This window comes from Triturus cristatus, chromosome 4_2 (assembly GCF_964204655.1).
Source record: "Triturus cristatus chromosome 4_2, aTriCri1.1, whole genome shotgun sequence".
Taxonomy (NCBI): domain Eukaryota; kingdom Metazoa; phylum Chordata; class Amphibia; order Caudata; family Salamandridae; genus Triturus; species Triturus cristatus.
In genome coordinates this window covers 221,970,889-221,990,792 of record NC_140586.1, presented here as the reverse complement: position 1 = coordinate 221,990,792, position 19,904 = coordinate 221,970,889, and the positions used below count along the sequence as shown (strand labels likewise).

Here is a 19,904-nt window from a genome sequence, read left to right as displayed (position 1 = left end):
CCATGTGACGGGGTGAGTGGTGAGTGGCCAATCAATTCAACAATTTTTGTTTTTCTGCAAATATTACATGAAATATATCAAGTGGCTTCTTTTCCCATTTTTTAATAAGAGCAGGCCTATTAGTTAGGTTTCTGCTTATTCATGTATGCTTGCCTTGGCTAATGAAGACCTGGTTTTTCATCTAAGCACATTTTTAAGAATTGCCACCAGGGCGCGTAAGACAATGTCTAATCACTGAGTTTTATTCATGTACGGACAGTTCTTAGCCATCGATTGGATTGGTTTTATATATTAGTGATTTATTTATTATTGAGGACTCTTGTTTTATTCTGTCATCCGAATTTTATGATATTGTGTTTATACAACTATAATTCTAACTATTATGTATTGTTACTTTTTCCCCTGTTATTTTTAACCATTGTCGTACTTTTATGGATTCTATGTTTATCTGAATAAAGTTTTGTGAACCGAACCGATATGCTTCGCTCCTGCAGGCGAGAGAGGAAGTGACTGTCATCTCTGCCCCAACCTCCATAGTTGGTGGGAAATTAACAGGCCACAGATGAAATCTATGAATGAGCTCTATGCAGCCGCTGAAAGTAATTATTTTCCACTTCACCATAAGTCTTAAACACTACTATTAATCCTAGCATTAAATAAGACTATGGCCAATGAGCCATTGTAAACGTAAGTTTATTTTGCGTAAATGCTTGTACTCAAGGTTACAATGGAAACGTGTTTCCTAGTCCCATAGTCTAGAGGCTTGTAAAAGAGTTGGTAGAAATACAATAATTTTTAAACTGTTCCCAAAGTAGATTTATTCGTTTTTATGGCGCCTAGCAAGTTACAAGCTATCATTGTTTGCAACACCATGGTCATCTCTGCGTTGACGTTCTTACAGTGTCAACTCAACTTTGAATGATGATAGCGATGATGTGGTGTTAGTGTAACGATGAATCCAGCATTGACACTAATTTGACGACAAAGCAGCCTTGTCCTTGATTAAATTCTTGCCCAACACTGATAATGATGTAGTGAGGATGCGACCTTGATGTCGAAGGAATGACAATGCAGCGTTGACTTCATGGCAGCGACTGATGCAGCATGGACAATGCAATGAGCATGAAGCCTTGTCCTTGCTGTGACAATGATGCAGCACTGACATTGATGCAATGATGATACAGCATTGACTTCCTTGCAGCGTTGTATTCTTAAAGATGTTCCTGTAACCAAGCGCAAAGAGTGAGAACGTCATCACCAAGCTCAGAATTTTAAAATAAAACTTTAAGATCCAGAATAAAAGCGATTCCCCCTTGATATTCAGCAGGCAGCTACTCAGTCTGGACACTGCGCCGCTGGGTGTCATTCTCCACAACCGCATTGTAGCCCTCCTTATGCACACAGTCGCGCAGGATGCGCAGCACAGTGCGCAGGCGGCGGTCCAGTGCAACCAGGTGTGGCTCAGCCAGCACAGGGGTGAGTTGGTCAAAGGACAGGGATTCGCGCATGACATCGCTGAGGCGATAAGGTTCCGAGGCCAGAAGTTGCAGGCGTAGATATGTTGACTTCTTTATCCTTTCAGGAAGGAGCGTAAAAAAATAAAATAAACAATGAAATCAGTAAAATGGAAAATTAGAAGGCGAGCTGAAGAAAATCAAACAAAGAGAGTGAAATGTGGTGAAAGCAAGGAGTGTACTGAGCAAGACGAGGGGGGCAAAGCGACTGGGAAGAGAAACTGATTTTCATCTCCTGGATGAAGTAAATGACAGCTCTGATGAATGATGGAGGTGGGGTGCAAACAAAATGGGAGAAACCCACTTCTGACACGTACTTTATGCACTTTAGACACCACAAAGGTTATGGCAAATGCTACATAAATATCTGGGAAATATAAGACTATAGGAGTATTTCTTCCCCAGCAGACGAAATGGGGGGGACCCTGTTAATTTAAACAAGCATTGGCAAAGCCAACAGGTCTTGACTTAGGGAACTATTGGTTTGCCAATGCCACTGGAGCATGCTTGCATCAGGCTTGCACCAGTGGATTGACGTGGGCACCATTTTTTATTTACTGATTCAAACTAGTTGACGAAACTTTGATCGCTAAATAAAGTGTTGTTTTTTCCCCGAAATGTAGTAAACATAAAAAAGACAGCAAAAGCGAATGGTGGAGTTGTAGGGCTGAGGAAGAGAAAGCATTTTATGAGACAACAAAACGGTGTGGGGGAGAAGCATACATGGCGAGAAGAACACAGAGCAAAGGGGCTGTAGTTAAAACAACACAGAGCATGTAGAAGCACACAAGTGAGCGAGGAGCACACAAAAGTGAAAGGAACACATACAGTGGGTGAGAAAAAACAAGGGTAAGAACAATATGGAATTTGGGAGGAGGTCCTGAGGAAGAGAAGGAGACAGCTGGAAATACAAAGCGTGCTTAACCAAAAAGTAAAAAAGTTCCCTAAAATTGAGCAGACAAAGAAAGATAGAAACCAGCCATTCAGAGAAATGGTAAAGGACTATGATCCAAGGGAGGGGCAAATACAAGATGGAAAAGCTGGGATAATGAAAGACATCGAATTAGAAGCAAGCAAATGAGTGATAGAATCCACCGATAGCAAGCAATGGGTGGTCTGTAAGTTCTTGGTAAGCTGACAATAGGTCTTTTGCTACCAGATAGCCTGTTCTGTCTGTATGATTAACCTAAAGAAGGAACAAAATGGATAAAAAATCTGTCAAACTTCTAATTATCTTAGCAGCCTGGTCACAAACTAATTATTGTCCCAAAGTTCCACATAAAAAAATCACACTCCTGATCACCTTGAGTCCTGTAACATACATGGACGGGGGCAGACATGCGTCAACTCTCTAAAGAACCTCTTTACGGGGTCAGAGAGGATGTTTTCACACTCTCTTTCTGATAGAGTAATATTGCTTCCCAGTGCACAAGGCAAGAAAGTAGATCACCTCAAATACTAGAACAACATGGATAAGAGACTGACAGAAGGTCAGCTTTTAGCAATGGGCCTTCTCCTATGTCTCTCAAAATGAAATTGGAGCCTAGATCAGACAACATCTGAAATGTTTATTTTTGTGCCCTTTAACAGAATCATTTTCCTATGTCTGACATGGGAGTTTCTGGGAAGTTTTTGTATTTTTAGTAAGAAATAGTATTTTTCCAGGTTTCAGTGCTTGTTGCTCTGAAAAAGGAGGATGCTGCAGACCCAGAGCTGCTACAAAACCCCGGAGACGAGAGAAAGGCAGAGGAAAAGCAGGCTAGGTGTAAGAAACATGAGCTCTGAGGGACAGCAGCACACTTGTGCACAGGTGACAGCCTGAGGGTGGGCTCGCTTTCCTGCATTTACCTGCAGCACTGCTGCACAGGGGCCAGAATGGACACCTCATCGTGGGAATAGCGGCCAAATCTAAACATGGGAGAGACAGTTATTATTTTACAGCACATCTTCATTTCTCCTTCTTGTTATCTCTCAACACTCTTCCTAACTGAGTATCATACTCTGGACAGCAGTAACATCTGTTGGTGTGAAGCACTACGTTAAAATCATGTTATTTTTATTATTATTTCCATTTCATTATCTTACATCACACCTCCTTTCAATTCTTTACCTCTTTATCAATCAACCCCGTCTTTTTTCCTCTAACTCTCCTAACTCTTTTCATCCAATGACCTACTCGTTTTCTACCCAATTTCCTCTACAGTCTCTCTTGCCTTATTCCATTCCTATCTTTTGTCTATTAACAAGTCTGTAGCATTCTTTTCCTCTATCAGTTGCGCTCTCTTGCTTGCATACTTTTTTTTACTTCAATAACTCTTACCCACTCCCTACTATTTATCTCTACCCCCTCTCTCCACGTTTCTTCCTCAATCTTGCCCCGTTTATTCCCCAGCCGCTCTTCTATTTTTATCATCTTCTAGCAACCCTCTCGTCTCCATGTCTCCCACCCTTTTTTTCCTTCTTTCTCTCTGAGGTCCTTCAATCAATTTACTTAAGGTCCCCACTTCACTATTCTCTGTAAGTTCCACCCTTCATCTGCTGTTGGTTTCTTTTGCATTCTCCTTTCCTCCTAACCTCCCTTCTCTAAGTTGCTTATGTGCTGGTTCATCAATTTTCCCCCAATCGCTCATCCGTTTCATTGCATATTTCCTCCCCTTCTCTCTCTGAGCTCCGTCCATCCATTCCCGTTGGTTCCTCACATTTCTTTTCATCTCTCCACTCTGCCTCTGTCTTCCCTTTGTTTCAGCTAACCTACTGCGCTTCCTCTGTGACCTCCCTTTCCCCCCTTTTCTACCTCTCTCATATTCCATTTCTCATCCATTCTCTGTGCCCCATCTTTCTTCCATTTTCCCTCTTCCCCTCCTAATCTCTCTTCCTTCATCGTTTTCACTTGATCCATTTCTCCCCTTCTCCTGTGCTCCACTGCCTCCCCGTGTTACCTCATCTTAACCTATCTCCATTCTTCTCTCACTCCTCTAGCCTTTCTCTTTTCCCACATATTGCCTCCCATTCCTCTCCTCCACTTCCTTCATTTGTTCCCCTTTCTCCATCTTATCTCTTCTTTCTAAGCCCCTATCTCCTTCCTTTTGCACCATTCTTTACCTTTCTCCCTTATCCTTCATTCAACCTCCTTCCTCCGCCTTGAATTCTCTTTCTCTATATTTCCCTTTGCTCCCCTTCTCTCCCTTCCTGTTTCCAACTTCTACCTAAATCATAATCTCAACCTCTCTCATTTCTCTTTGTGGGCTCTTTCTTCTATTTCACATTTGTCTTCATCCCTCACATAACTTCTCTCTAATTCAGTCTTTCTTCCTCTCTATCTTAGCTTAGTTCCCCTTTCTTCAATTTCTTCCTCTCAGTGCCTAATTTGTAAAAAAATAAAATAAAATAAAAATAAGTGCCAGGGCTCTCGTCAGGAGGCCACTGCAGCTTGCACCAAACATTGCCCGTGCCATGCTGCCAATGATAGCAACAACACAACTACTAACCTTCACAGTCCAGGAAGTGTGACAATTCAGACAATTTTGGGCCCCCAAAGCTATAAGAATGGCTTGGGCGACAGGTAATAATAATTTTTAATGTATATTGAAATAATAAGAAACTGTTGTGCTCATCTCTAAATTAGCCAGATATCACCACCTTGTGGCAGACTGTCAGCCGCACCAGTGTTGACAATTAAGTGCTGGTACCGGGCACCAGAAACCAGTTGCTCAAGTTAAGCACTGCTTCCTGGTGTGTTATTTTACACAGCATTTGTAAAGCATGCGTACACCAAGCAGGTTTCATGGCACTGCAATCCTCTCCAATCGTCTCACCCACCTTTTCTAAATATCTTCTGCTTCGCCCATTTCAACAATAACCTCATACCCGCCACTACTCCCTGTCTCTCTAATTCTTCCTTTTTCTCTATCCCTTCTGTTTCCTCTTCCGCTTACCCTGGTCCTGTTCCTCTTATTCTCCTGCATTCTTTCTGAACTTCTTTCTAATCTTGAACGCCCTTCCTTTCGATCCTTTCTCCTTACCGTCTTCTTCATCCTCCCTTTCTCTCTATCTTTGTCCCCGATCCTACCTGTGACACCCCACTCACCCCCGTCCGTTATCCAGATGAATCAGAAAGGTGTTGTTCCCAAACTTCTCGAAGGTTTCATAGTGATGCCTGTCCAGGTTGCCTGCAAAGGGTAAACACACAAGAATGAGTTGCGGGCACAACAGAGGGCAAAATTCAGAGCACAGCACACATAGTTAACAAGAATATTGAAAAGCATTTTGAAGTCTGTACATGCTTTTCAATAAACCTATCTTCAAGAGTGGTTTCCTCTGAAGCTCTTTCTTAGCTGATGTGGAACGATGGTGGAAAGAATTAACAAGCAATATCAAAGCCAACAGGTTTCGCCTATGCGAAATCTATTAGCTTTGTCAATGTTTTTTTTTTATGTTGCACAGTGGTGCGAGCTGCTGTGCTACATAGCTTAAAGTAAAAAAAAAGCGATATGATGTGGATGCACCATGTCGTACTGCTTTTTGTTTTTTTTAACTTTAAGTTATACACGTACAAACAAGTTCAATTTATTATTTCCCCTAAACTTAACATAGCCGTATAGCCCGCCGTAACGGGCTATACCGGCTATTAAAGGCCCCCTCCAGCGTTAAAGGCCCGAGCCGAAGGCGAAGGACTTTAACAAGGGAGCGGAACTTTAATAGCCGATATAGCCCAGCTACGAAGGGCTATCAGGCTATTAGAAAATTCTGCCACTAAAGGGCAGAATGTTCTAACAAATTAAACAAAGGCCTCCCAGAGTTCAAGGGGTTTTAAATCCCCTTGGGCTCCGAGAGGCCTTTGTGAAAGCAACATTGGAATGTTGCTTTGTGGGCATTTACTGGCCCGTAGTAGCACTGAGCACTCCATTGTCTTCAATGGAGTGCTCCACATTCCAATGTTCTAATATGCAGTTTATATTCTTGAACAAATGCCGATTTCAGTTACCAGCGTGTCAAAGTGCAGTTAGCTGGAACACTGAGCATGGTGAGGCTGTGGCCTTAGAGCTGCTGAATTTGTAGTTGGGGAACCAGGTTTGAGTCTTGGCGCCAGCTCAGTATCCTGTGATTCTGGACCAATCACGTAATCTCTCTGTGCCTGTAAAGATGTATTGACCTTGTGTAATGTAACTGGTGCTCATGCAAAGTTCTCCGAGTCCTTCTGGTCAACTTCGAGCTATATGAAGAAAACGAACCTCTTATCTGACCTATCTTATTTGTACAGTTATAATCACTTTTACTTTACAAAAACCCCAGAATACAATATTATTTCAAATTAGACGATAAAGACACTTCTAAAAAATATATTGGTCCTGATGAAGGAGACGTGAAAATTGCATACAGTCTCAGAAACGTACGTAGACCAAGAATACCAACCACACATCTGGGAGATCCATAGAAGAATCCAATTTCAACGTTCCGATCATATTATCCTAGGACTCTGCAAGAACTATTTAAATTCCAATTTTTGGAATATAACCTAAGTAGGATCTCATACCAGAGTTGGTTTGCGTTTTTTAACAAAAAATTAATTTTCCCTTTTTTCTGTGTGGAATGTTTGATGGTAGGTAAGAGTGATTGATAGGTGAGAATGCTAATGTGAAAGGGTTTTTCCTGTTTTTTGGGGGTTCTTCTCACATGTCCTTTTAAACTGTTTTGTCTCCTAAACTCACAAGTGTTTTTGTAACTCAACTAAAGTGGAAACATTTTTGTAGAAATGTATGATTTATATATAAATTACACGCTAAAAGAAAATATATGAATGTTTTGATATTTATAAAAAAAGAAAACAATAAAAAGAATGAAAATGCTTTTGAAATAATATTGTATTCTGGGGTTTTTGTAAAGTAAAAGTGATTATAACTGTACAAATAAGATAGGTCAGATAAGAGGTTCATTTTCTTCATTTGTCTTTCTCCCCTCCTCTTAGACCTAAAAGTACTTAGGGGAAACCTTTTGCACACACACACAACTTCGAGCTATATAAAACAAGCTATTTAGTGGTTGCAAACAGCTCGATTTTCCGTTTGCAACTGATAATAACTTTTGCACATGTGGCCTTGGTGGCATAGATGTGAATCTGTTGTTTCTTCATTATGAAGTTATTTTTATGCTTTTAAGTTTTCTGTATAAATTCTGATTTATCCACCACCTTTCTGTCCACTTTGGACTTTTTGCTGTAAATTTCTTTTGTTGAGAGTTGGATAAGTTAATTAGGGTGTACATGTTGTTATAAAAGGGGGAGATGTGTGAAGCTTGCGTGGGATTAGATCTTAGGACATTGGAATGTGGTGGTCAGTATGTCCTGATCACCCTGGGTTCCGCTCGTTGTCAGTTGAAACCCAAACCTGGACCTGGTGGGTGGATGAGGTGAAACTGATTATTCTACTTAAATAAACCCTTGAAGCTCTTTCAGAGTCTGTATCTTTTCTACAAACGTGTAAAGTCATGCTGTATAGATATTCTGCAAGTTTTGGAAGACTGCATGCATTGTGCTTGCTGCTGGCAACGTTTGTGGTAATATCAAAGGAATCAACAGGCCATAAAACAGGCCCACAAAATGCTAAAATACCAGCCCATACACTCATCTGTGAGACCAGCCCATTGGGCACTGAAGATTGCCTGGTAGGCCAGTCCAACCCTGCCTTTGTGACAGACAAAAACACTTCAAATGTAAAAATGTGTTTGTACTTATAAAGCACACAGCTACCCCGGTCCGGGGGTCTCCCGGCGCTCTACTCATACCGCTAGGGAACCCTTCTTGGCTTTTTTTCCCTGTGAAATGTCCACTCCTGGGCATCCCCAGGGTGAAGCCAGGCATCCCAGCTCTGTGGGGCCGTTGTGGAGATTAAGCAAGCTATTGCCCAGAGTTGCAGCGTGGGACCCATGATTAGAATAGGCACTGAGGCGAGAATATCCGGTCCGCGAAATTTATAGCCCGAGACCCTGCCGCGACGGACTATTGAGCCACACTTCTCCCCGGACCAGTGCTCTGCATCGAGGTCTCACTAAGGTTTAGGCAGAGGTTAAGACTCACACGTCCACTGCGATGGACTCTGCAGAGATGACCCAAACATATATGCACAGGGGAGGGCCACATTTTGCAGCAGGGTTGACTTAATTATGCGGAAAGATAAGGCAAATCATGTGGCGTAATGCGGCATATTTTACGATAGTACTCCTTCAATATTATGGCATTTGCAGATGTGGTAACACTATCTGGACAAAGTTTATATCGCAAATCCATAATAATGTGAAAAACATAGCAGCCCAAATATCACGTTTTTCCAGCGGACCTACAAACAAACAGTACGCGAAATTCGCACACGAGAAAAAAACTGAGGTGTGTCCTTTGTTTATCCTATACTGCCTCCTAAAGGACTAGGGGGGAACTGCAACACAAACATTCGAAATGGCAGGCGCAGGCTTTATTTCTGAAGCAAATGGTTGCTCCGATATTGCAGGCTTCATACCGGCAGTCATCCTAGAACACGCGTGGGGGTGCTGGCAAGTGGCACCAGCTCGGTAACATTTGGAGGATTTACAAAAAAATCAATAAGTTACTGAATACGCAAGTGCAACAACTAGGCCTAACCCCTTCTGAGCGTGTAGAAAGAGCTTCAAAGGGAAGACCTTTTTGTAAAAGTAGAACTCATGGTTTGTTTCTAAGAACGTAATTCTAAATGTAAGAGTGAATTTTGTTATGACCATCTATAGTGAGCACATGCTAAACAAAATAGCACCTTGGTAACAATACATTGGCATAAACCCAGTGCCTAATTTAGCTGGTGGATGCCAGTGGAGGCCACTGGCGCTCATTTTTGAGGAACAGTATTTTTCCTCATCAGACATTTCCCGGTTTCAACAGAGGAAAAACAAACGAAGCAAAACGAGCAGGGTCGGACTGGGAAGCAAAATCGGCCCTGGCTCCCCCTTCACCCCCGGGGGTTGGGCGTGCCGCCAGGCTCTTTCCTAGGGCCGGTTTACGGCCGATTTTGTTACAGGGCCGATTTTGCAGCTATGCTGCAAAAACAGCCCTGTAACAAAAACGGAACCCAGGGGCCCAAAACCGGCCCCCACCCGTGCGGCGCACCGGGGGATTGCCCGGTGCCTGCTACGGCCAGTCCGGCCCTGAGAACGAGGGAGGAAGAGTAAGACAGAAAAAGCCTCACAAACGGAGAAAGCAGGAACCCGCAAGAGTTCCTGCAGCAAGTGTCTGGCAATGACTCAAAGATGCCTGGGTTCATGGATTCTGGACTATGTGGCCATGGGAATTCAGGTCACCAACATTTAGTTGTGCCAACCGCGGGCTTCTGATAGAGCTTTTGCAGTGCTAATTTGTAAAAAAATAAGTGCCAGGGCTCTGACCATGAGGTCACTGCAGCTTGCCCACCCATTGCCCTATCATTGCTGCCAAAATAACTACTAACCATCTCGCTCGCCCACAAGTGCGACAGTCTAGATTATTCATGGTCACCAAAGCTAAAGGAATGGCTTGGGAGGCAATTATTAGTATTTTTTCATGTATATTATATTTATGAACAACTGTTGTTCTGCTCATCTCTAATTACATGAGCAGCGCCACCATGTGGCAGAGTGTCATAAGTGTGGGGATGATAATTAAGTGCCAGTGCCAAGCACCAGAAACCCATTAAGTGCCGGTGCCGAAACCACAGGCTCAAATTACGCACTGATAGGGCACCGGCAGTCATTATTTTACAAATGTATCAGTGCATAAACAACAAAAACCCTGAACTCACATCTAGAACATGCTTGTGGAAAAGGTGAATTTGTGGCCACATGAAACAGGATAATAGCACTCAGTGAGATTACTAAAACAGAGTGTTAATATTAAACAGCGATCTGAGTGAGGCCGCACAATTTTCTGCTCTCTCAAGTAAGAGTTAATAAACCGAATAAAAATAAAATATTTGTTAGTATGGCATGTATAAATGTTGTTCGGGTGGTTGTGGCCATGTCACAATAACATGGTCACTTCTGTTTAACTTGGGTGATCAGCGGGTCACCATGTCAATAAGTGATAACTGTAAGTACAGAACTCATAGTGACAGGAAAGCAGGAGAACTCAGAAATGACAAGAAATCAAAGAGGTTGTTGAGTTGACCTTTACTCCCTGCCACACATGCAGGCTTAGTCTGTGTGTCACCAGATGTACCTGCAAGCTGTAGACATAGTAACTGCTACACATGCAACTATAACTCTCCAGTGTGCCTCAGGGCCGGACTGGGGAACTAAAAGCATCCCTGGCAAAAATGCTCATATCAGGCCTGGTCCCTCACTCTGCTCAAACAACCTCTCTCTTTTCATCCACCCGTTCTCTATCCCTCCTTTATCAATGTTGCCTCTCTGGCTTGCCCCACTCAATCCCTTTCTCGCTCTCTTGAAGCCTCCCAATGCCTGCTGCAATTAACCTCTTGAAGCTGGGGATAGGGACAGAGGCACTTGGAGCAGCCCTGGTCCTTCAAACATTGCATCCAAGGGCTCCAGTCTACTGGGGAAAAACCAGGTGGAATAAAAGGCCTGTTCGGCCCTGGTGTGCATCCTCCCAGGCACAGGCTCACACTTGATACTCTTGTGAGACACAACTTCACCAGTCTCTGTGTGGAACCAACACCCACTTATGTGATCATCCTTTGGGGTGCAGTAGGAGGACCCCCCTAGGCCTCTTTGTGCATATACCCCAGGGCCAGGCTTACACTTTGATGCACCTTTGGTCAGACCCCCAAAAGATTTTGTACGTAGTCACCACTGGTTATTACTCATTCTTTGATGCACATACTGGACTATAAGCATAGGTTGCAGGCTCACTCTTAAGATTACTTGTATGACCATGCCCCCCACAAGCCTCGATATGCAGCCACTTCCAGCATACACGTTCGGCCTGTGGGACGCAAATTACATCCAAAATATTCTTGTGCAGAAAGTATGTAATTTAGGTAGATTGGCAAGCTATGTTTGCTATCTGTATACTTCTGGACCTTTTGTCTTTCATTCTTTAGGTTTTGATTACTATTATTTTATTTCATTTAGATTTTGATTATCTACTGGAAAAAATATTTGTTTTTCTTACACCTCTAGGTTGAAATGGCATTGGGAACTTAAATAGCACAATTTACGAAACCCCTTCCCCTATTATGTACTTGCCCTATTTACCTGGTGGCCCTTCTAAAATATCTAGGCTCACTTTTGGGTAATTTGGTGAATTTCTGTGTCAACTGCACAGTTTTCACATACCTCCAAAAGATTAAAAAATGAATACCACAGATTGAAGTATGCTGCTTTAACATTGCATGCTACATTATCAAATTAGACTTCAAAGCATACCATACCTTGGCATACGCGGAACCTATGGAAGGAAGGTCAAAGATCAGGAAGTTAAAAGAAACAAAAGATGTAAAAGTGTATAATTGTTTGGGACTAATTCCTGTCCATGATGTCATGAAGCAGATTAATTTGAGAGTTTGCAGTTGTATCAGTAGTAAGTGCAGAAAGTACATAATACTAAAAAATAATAAATAAGACTTGTTATTGCCTTGTTTACAGCACTCAACGGAACTTACATTTATTTTATCGTTTGCTTTTCTTCACATCACGCTTTAGCACCAAAAGGTAATGTTCCTCTAATCTAGAACTGAGCAGACTTTGACAGCCACCCTAGTATTGTCATGCTTCATCATTGGGTTCACCCTAACTCCTAAAGGTCAGGGTGGGCTCAACCATGTTCCAAGGAGCACTTATGAAGATAGGGTGTATGTACACCCCTACATATATATTTTTACTCTTACCTCCCACTCTACTAATAAAGAATACTTTTAGAGTGGGTGAGGAATTCTATCTTTAAAGTTACGCTTCCACACGCCCTATCTTCATAAGTACTCCCTGAACATGGTTGAGTCCACCCTAAACTTTAGTAGTTAGGGTGAACCCGAAGATGAAGCATGACACTACTAGAGTGGGTGAGGGTTATATAAATAAAAGGCTCAATTTCCCTTCCCACCCATAATTGTGGGTGTGCTGTCACGAGGCGTACCAGTGTTCCCCCCTCCTCTGATTTTCCAAAGGAGCTGGGCAGGCTCCGGTTGGGATACTGTATAATTCTTGCAACATCATTGTCATGTGTTCCAATGTTTTTATCTTCTGTGTTTAAAAAAAATGACTGTGTGATGTTCTGTATTGGTACTATTTGTAAATCACAACCTTTTATGTGCTTATACGTTTATTTGACATGTTTTCAGCCCTGAAGAATCCATATGTTTGCAAAATGCGTTGCCTGCGCCCTTCTTTGCATACGTGTGAAATAAAGCGCAAACAATAAAGGAGAACACACTCCAACAGAGGACCTTTCTGTCTTATTTACATTGGTCATTATTATTACCTTGCCTTAAAGATTTGTCTTTTAGTTGCCTCTCATATTTGTATAAATGTTCATCATTTCTACTTTCAAAGATGGAAATGCTTTGAAATATTGTAATATTTTAGAAAGGCAGCTGGTAAATGTTTTATATCTCTGTGTCGGGACCCAGAAATTGCATAAGGCCCTGGCATTTCAGACAAAAATCATGTAAACATTGATATTTTTGACAAACAAAATCTGTGGATTTTAAGATTACAATTTCCCCAAGCCTTGCTAACATTACCTTGTCTTTGAGAACACTAAATCCTTCAAAGATCAAACCTACAACAAACCTCTTTGCTGTCCATAGTTTTGTGGCTTTGACCTCTGCCCTGGATTACTGGAGGTTGTGCTTCACCTGCTGCACCTCTACTTCCAGCCCACAGCAGAGCTGTCTCCTGCCTTACACAGAAGAGTAATCTTGCAAGGCCGAGCTATGCCTCTCTTTACATAAACAATACAGATGCAGGCATCAGAAAGCAGTGCTGTTCCTCATTGCACAGACCTCACAGATTCAGGTCTCAGACAGATGAGTTAATACATTCATGTTATATGTTCAGGCTTCAGGCAGCAAGACTGTCTCAAACCTGTATTTCTTGAGGCTCACAAGTTATACAGATTTCTCAGACTAGGGCTTCAGACAGCAGTATTCGCGTTCATGATAATGTGACATCTGCACCAGGTTCTGTGGTTTACAGCTTCTCGCTGCTGACAGGGGCAAAAACCAAAGTAAGACTCAAGCCTATCAGAAGAAAGGTGGCCCTTTGTTGTGTTTACTTAGATCTGTCCTCGCGACTCGCCTCGCGCCACCTTCCGCCACGAGCCCTCAAAACATCCAACGGCAAGCTCCGTTTATGTGTAGACCTGAGGGACCTTAACAAGAATATCCTTATTGATCAATACCCCTTGCCTAGAATCAGTGAGATGTTTTCTCGCACAAATGGAATAAAGTGGTTTTCGACTGTCGACCTTACTGCAGCGTACCACCAAGTTGCGTTACATCCTGACAGCAGAAGCCTCACTACATTTGTGACTCCATTTGGATGTTTTAGGTTTAAGAGAGTCCCTTTTGGACTTGCCTCTGCTGCATCTATGTTTCAGAGACTCATGCATATGCTATTTAAAGATGAGCCCAACCTGTTACTTTTTCAGGATGACATTATGATCATGGGAACCACCAGGGAGGAGCATGATGAAAATTTATTTAGGGTTCTTAAGACTTTGGAAGAGTATGTGTGAGAAGTTGGCCTGATATGTAGTGCTCACTATTCTAGTGATCACTGTGTATCATTCCAAACGACCCTTATTGATGATTGGTTGTAAGTCAACCTTATAGACCAGCTATCCTAGTAGCGTGGACAAGAGCAGTCTTCAGGCTAAACTCTAGAGGGCGTGTTAAGCCAGCTGTTTACCATCACATATACCCCTTGAACGCCAAGTGAAAGGACACCACACAAGTTGTTATGAAAATAAAAGGATATTTATTTATAACAAGACTACCCTGGCTCTTTATGAGTCAGGGAGCTAAGCACAACACAAAACTCTTAGGAAAATACTTCTGGTTGCACAATTTACACAAATGCCCGAAGGGCACGAAACCATTTACACTGCAAGTGGAATGGGAGAGGTTAGAAAGTTTAAAGTTACTGATTCCGGAGGAATCCGATCAGTGGGACTAAATGAAAAAGGAACGGGACACTTGTAGAGTGAACCTACGATGGAGCACCGAGATGCTCGAGTTACCTAGCCCAGAGGCTGCGGCTGCGTGGGGTTCAGCAAGATGTCGGGAGTCCTCGTTGTAGTCTCAGGAGCCTGAAAGAAGAAGTTGCTGGCAGGCGACCAGTGTCGATGTTCAGCGAGATCCAAGCCTGGATCGGTGATGAAGGAAACCTGAAAGCAGAGGGGACTCAGTTCTCAACCGCTAGCCAGCGATCGTGTGGGTACCAAGAAGGTACCGGATGAAGTCACCTCGACCAGGTGAGTGGATGACGTCGGACTCGGCTGTTCCTCGGATCAGGAGGCGCGGCGGCGACCAGGATGGAGGGCGAGCTGTCCCACGAAGGTGTCTGCTGTCGATGATGCTGGGCCCAGGAGTGGGGCAGCAGGTCTTGGCAGTGGCAAACCCACGCGGTGGAGTCAAGATGGCGTCTGGAGTGGACCAGGAGGGTCCGAGGTACTCCTCTGTTGAAGGGGAGCAAGAGCCAGTCTGGAGCAACCAGACCAGTGATGAAAGACTGTCGTGGTGCGTCGTGAAGAGGGCCACAAGCCGGTCTGCGAGTGGTCGGACAACGCGGTGAGCAACAAGGAGCAGAAGGGCCCCCACGCAGATCTCGTGGATGCTGGGGAGGCAGACTTCGGTGCTGGAGCCGCTCAGGGTTAGGGCTTCTCAAACCCTAGGTGCACTCACTCGAGGGTCCCTCGGTGGGCGTGCTAGATAAGCGTCGTGCAGGTTCTGAAGATGGCCGGTCCCGCAAGTCTCGTCACACCTACGAATCTCAGCTGGGCTGACGATGTAGGTAGAGGTCAGAGATGGCAGGGAACCCGGGTCTCGTCGAGCTGGGCAGTCTTGATCCGTGGGAGAGACGTACAGCAAACCGCAAGCGCTTAGGTGGTGCCTGCTGGTGCAGGGTGGCTACTCCTTAGCCACAAGGGAGAGTCTTCAGAAATAGTCAAGAGTTCCTTTCGTGGAAAGTAGTTCAAGATTCAGAATTATCCAATTTGGGAAGGGGACTCGCTCCTACCTTTATTCTAGGAAAAGGGGCTGGCCCGTGACTAGGTCCTACCTATGGGTGGGGCCAGGAGGGGGGTGGTTACACCCCTATCCTTTGTCCGGCTTCGCCCCAGCTCAGGGGCAGGGTTGCCCCCGAAACTGGTTTGAGCCGGGCTATGCACAGTGAGCACCGGGGTGCCACTTGCAATCACCTTCCTTTCAGCCCTGCCTACCTGGGATACACAAACCCTGTCTGGGATGGTGCTAACACCGCCCTCGACAGGAAACCGTTTGTCCAAGCTCCCCTCGCTGGAAGGTCTCCCAGCAGCAGGAGGTCAGACTTGTGTCTGGTGGCAGCATCCATTTTGTGATGCTGAGGCTTGAGTGAACTTTAACCGGGGTTCAAGGTTACTTCCATGTCGTGCCCCTCTAAAAGGGGGGAATGCTAACCCCGTCGCCAGAATTGGCGAGGGGTTCGTATTCCAATTCGTATGACACCTTACTTGACATGTGTGGGTGATGCGATGCCAGAGTTAGCAAGTAACCGCGAGGATTATAATGCATTTTAAGGTAGTTGGCACGCGTCACCATGGAACGGCTATTAGGACTTGGTTCCGCAAGCCGTCAACGGGCTCAGCTCGCGCCAGAGCACCATCCCACATGATTCCCCGCACTCTGCCTTCAGGATTGATAAGGCCTGCCATAGGAGTGACTGATAGGAATCCATGTGTCCATTTTAGGGTTAGGTATAGGAATACTACACCTACAGCAACGGGTGATTACACCACCTTGCCCCAGCTGTCGTGCAGCCAGTTGTGTCAGATTTGGGCGGCCATCCAGGGGTGGCATAATACATGCTGCAGCCCCTGGTAGGCCTGGGTACACCGATGCCCTGGATACCTGTGGTATGCTGATACAGGGACTGATAAGGCGGCCCAGTTCCAATTAGTGGATGCACCTAATGTACATGTGTGTTAATTTCGAGAGAGAACAGCTAGGCTGTGGGTCTGATTGGCAGGCCCACAGCCAGGGAAAGTCGTAAACCAATGAAGCAAAAAGCAAAAAATCTGGGTGATCATAGGATTGCAGACCCTACTCTCCTACATGACCCCCCCCAAACTTTGGGACAATAAGCTAACCTTGACCAGGTGAGTCTTCTTGCTCTAAGTGGAAATACCTGGAGAGCCCATCTGCATTGCCATGATCAGTGCCAGGTCTATGCTCCACTGTGAAGTCCATCCCCTGTAGGGAAATGGACCACCGAAGTAGTTTGGGGTTTTCACCCTTCATTTGATTTAGCCACAAGAGGGGCTTATGGTCGGTCTGAATCTTGAAGTGAGTGCCAAACAAGTATGGCCTCAACTTCTTCAGGGCCCAAACCACAGCAAAGGCCTCCCTCTCAATAGCTGACCAATTCTTCTCTCTGGGGGTCAGCCTCCTGCTAATAAAAGCTATGGGCTGGTCATGACCATCAAAATTCAGCTGAGATAGAACAGCTCCCACACCCAACTCCGAAGCGTCTGTTAGGACAATGAATGTTTTGGAGTAGTCTGGACTCTTTAGGATAGGCGCTGTGCACATGGCCTGCTTTAGGTCATCGAATGCCTTTTGACAGCTTGCTGTCCACTGAACTTTTTTTGGCATCTTTTTACTTGTCAGATCGTTTAGCGGGGTCACAATGGATCCATAATTTCTGACAAATTTCCGGTAATAACCAGTCAGGCCCAAGAAAGCTCGAACCTGAGTCTGGGTGGTTGGAGGAGCCCAGTCCTGGATGGCCTGTATTTTGCTCTCCAATGGCTGAACCTGGCCTCCACCTACAAGGTGGCCCAGGTATACAACCTGTGTCTGCCCTATCTGGCACTTAGTGGCCTTGATAGTGAGGCCTGCCTTTTGCAGGGCCTCTAACACTTTCCTCAGGTGGACCAGGTGATCCTCCCAGGTGGAGCTAAAGACAGCGATATCGTCCAGATACGCCGCACAGAAGTCGTCCAACCCAGTGAGAACTCGATTCACCAGCCTTTGGAAGGTGGCAGATGCATTTTTCAAACCAAAGGGCATTACCACGAACTGATAATGCCCACCCGGGGTAGAAAATGCTGTTTTGGGCTTGGCCTCCTCAGCTAACCTGATTTGCCAATACCCAGCTGTCAGGTCAAATGTACTTAAGTAGTTGGCCGAAGCCAACCGGTCTATAAGTTCATCTGCTCTTGGTATCGGGTGGGCGTCAGTCTTAGTGACTGCATTGAGGCCTCTGTAGTCCACACAAAACCTCATCTCTTTCTTACCGCCCTGGGTGTGAGGTTTTGGCACGAGAACTACTGGACTAGCCCAGGGGCTGTCCGAGGGCTCAATGACTCCCAGCTCCAACATTTTCTGCACCTCTGTCTTGATGCAGTCTCTGACATGATCAGGCTGTCGATAGATTTTACTCTTTACGGGCAGACTGTCCCCAGTGTCGACCTCATGGGTACACCAATTGGTCTGACTTGGTGTCAGAGAGAACATATGTCGAAAGGATTGAAGAACCTGTTTACAATCCTGTTGTTGATGTCCAGAGAGGCTGCCACAAAAGACAACACCATCTACTGACCCATCGTCAGGGTTCTGAGAGAGCAGGTCCGGGAGAGGGTCACTCTCCTCCTCCTGTCTCTCATCTGTGGCCATGAGCAAGCCCATGCCCTCCCTGTCGACATATGCCTTGAGCCTGTTTACATGGAGCACCCGGTGGGGGCTCCGGGGAGTTCCCAGGTCTACCAAGTAGGTGACCTCTCCCTTTTGCTCAATGATTGTGTGGGGCCCAGACCATTTGTCTTTGAGTGCTGCTGGGGCCACTGGCTCCAGCACCCACACCTTCTGTCCAGGCTGATACATAGTCAGGACAGCCTTTTGGTCGTGCCAAGCTTTTTGTAATTCTTGGCTCGCCTCAAGGTTTTTAGATGCCTTTTCCATGTACTCAGCCATCCGCGAGCGGAGACCGAGCACATAGTCCACAATGTTTGATGCCAGCTTTTTGAGAGGTCTCTCCCATCCTTCCTTTACCAAACAAAGGGGTCCCCTTACAGGATGTCCGAACAGAAGTTCAAAAGGGCTGTAGCCAACCCCCTTCTGCGGGACCTCTCTGTAGGCGAACAAGAGGCAGGGTATCAGGACATCCCATCTCCGCCGAAGCTTTTCAGGTAGTCCATGAATCATCCCTTTTAGGGTCCTGTTGAATCTCTCAACAAGCCCATTGCATTGTGGGTGATAGGGTGTGGTGAATTTGTAGTTGACACCACACTCCTTCCACATAGCAGTCAGATATCCCGACATGAAGTTTGCACCTCTGTCAGAGACAACCTCCTTAGGGAAGCCCACTCTGGAGAACACTCCAACTAGGGCTCGTGCCACAACAGGTGCTGTAGTGGTCCTAAGGGGAATAGCTTCAGGATACCTGGTGGCGTGGTCCACCACCACCAGTATAAACTTGTGCCCTGATGCTGTCTGGGGTTCCATTGGTCCGACAATGTCGATCCCCACCCGTTCAAAGGGTACCCCCACCACCGGCAGTGGTATGAGGGGGGCCTTTGTCGTGCCACCTGACTTACCACTGGCTTGGCAAGTGATACAGGAGCGACAAAACTCCTTCGTATCTTCGGACATGTGGGGCCAGTGAAAGTGTGGAACAATTCTGTCCCAAGTCTTATTCTGGCCTAAGTGACCTGCAAGGGGAATCTCGTGGGCCAAGGTAAGAAGGAAACCTCTCAGACACAAGGTGACGACCAGCCTCCTGGTCGCGCCAGGCTTGGGGTCTCTTGCCTCGGAGTACAGGAGTCCATCGTCCCAGTACACTTTGTGGGTACCTGTGGCGTTCCCTGCAGCCTCAGCAGCAGCCTGCTGTCTGAGGGGTTCAAGTGAGGGGCAGTCTAACTGTGCCTTTCCCAGGTCTTCCCTAGAGGGTCCCCCTGAGCCCAGAAACTCAACCTGACCAGGTTCAAGCTCTTTTGGCTCAGTTTCCCTTAGTTCTTTAAGGTCAGCCTCCTCAGAGACTTGATCCACGACCTGGGGCAAGGGGGAAGGCGAGGCCTTACCCTTACTGCTCCTTTTCTTGGATGGTGTCTGGTCCGTTCTTCCAGGATCCAGCACCTGTTCAGTGGGGCATCTTTTAGCCTGTGACCTGGTAACAGCAAGGACATGTGCTGGCAAGCCTAACATTTCCATGTGAGTCCTCTGCTCCACTTCTGACCATTGT

General features: G+C 45.4%; 1 protein-coding gene across 1 annotated transcript in view; it reads right to left on the bottom strand.

Moving 5' to 3' along the window:
• Window positions 1-677: 677 nt before the first annotated feature.
• Window positions 678-19,904, bottom strand: part of LOC146833459 (extracellular serine/threonine protein kinase FAM20C-like) — a 64,450-nt gene continuing 45,223 nt past the window's right edge. Inside the window, exons 8-10 of the mRNA XM_085601281.1 lie at window positions 5,602-5,683; window positions 3,363-3,422; window positions 678-1,575 (exon numbers count right to left, since the gene is read on the bottom strand). Coding sequence (XP_085457407.1) covers window positions 1,332-1,575; window positions 3,363-3,422; window positions 5,602-5,683 — 386 coding nt within the window. The 3' untranslated portion in view covers window positions 678-1,331. The remainder of the gene's footprint in view (window positions 1,576-3,362; window positions 3,423-5,601; window positions 5,684-19,904) is intronic.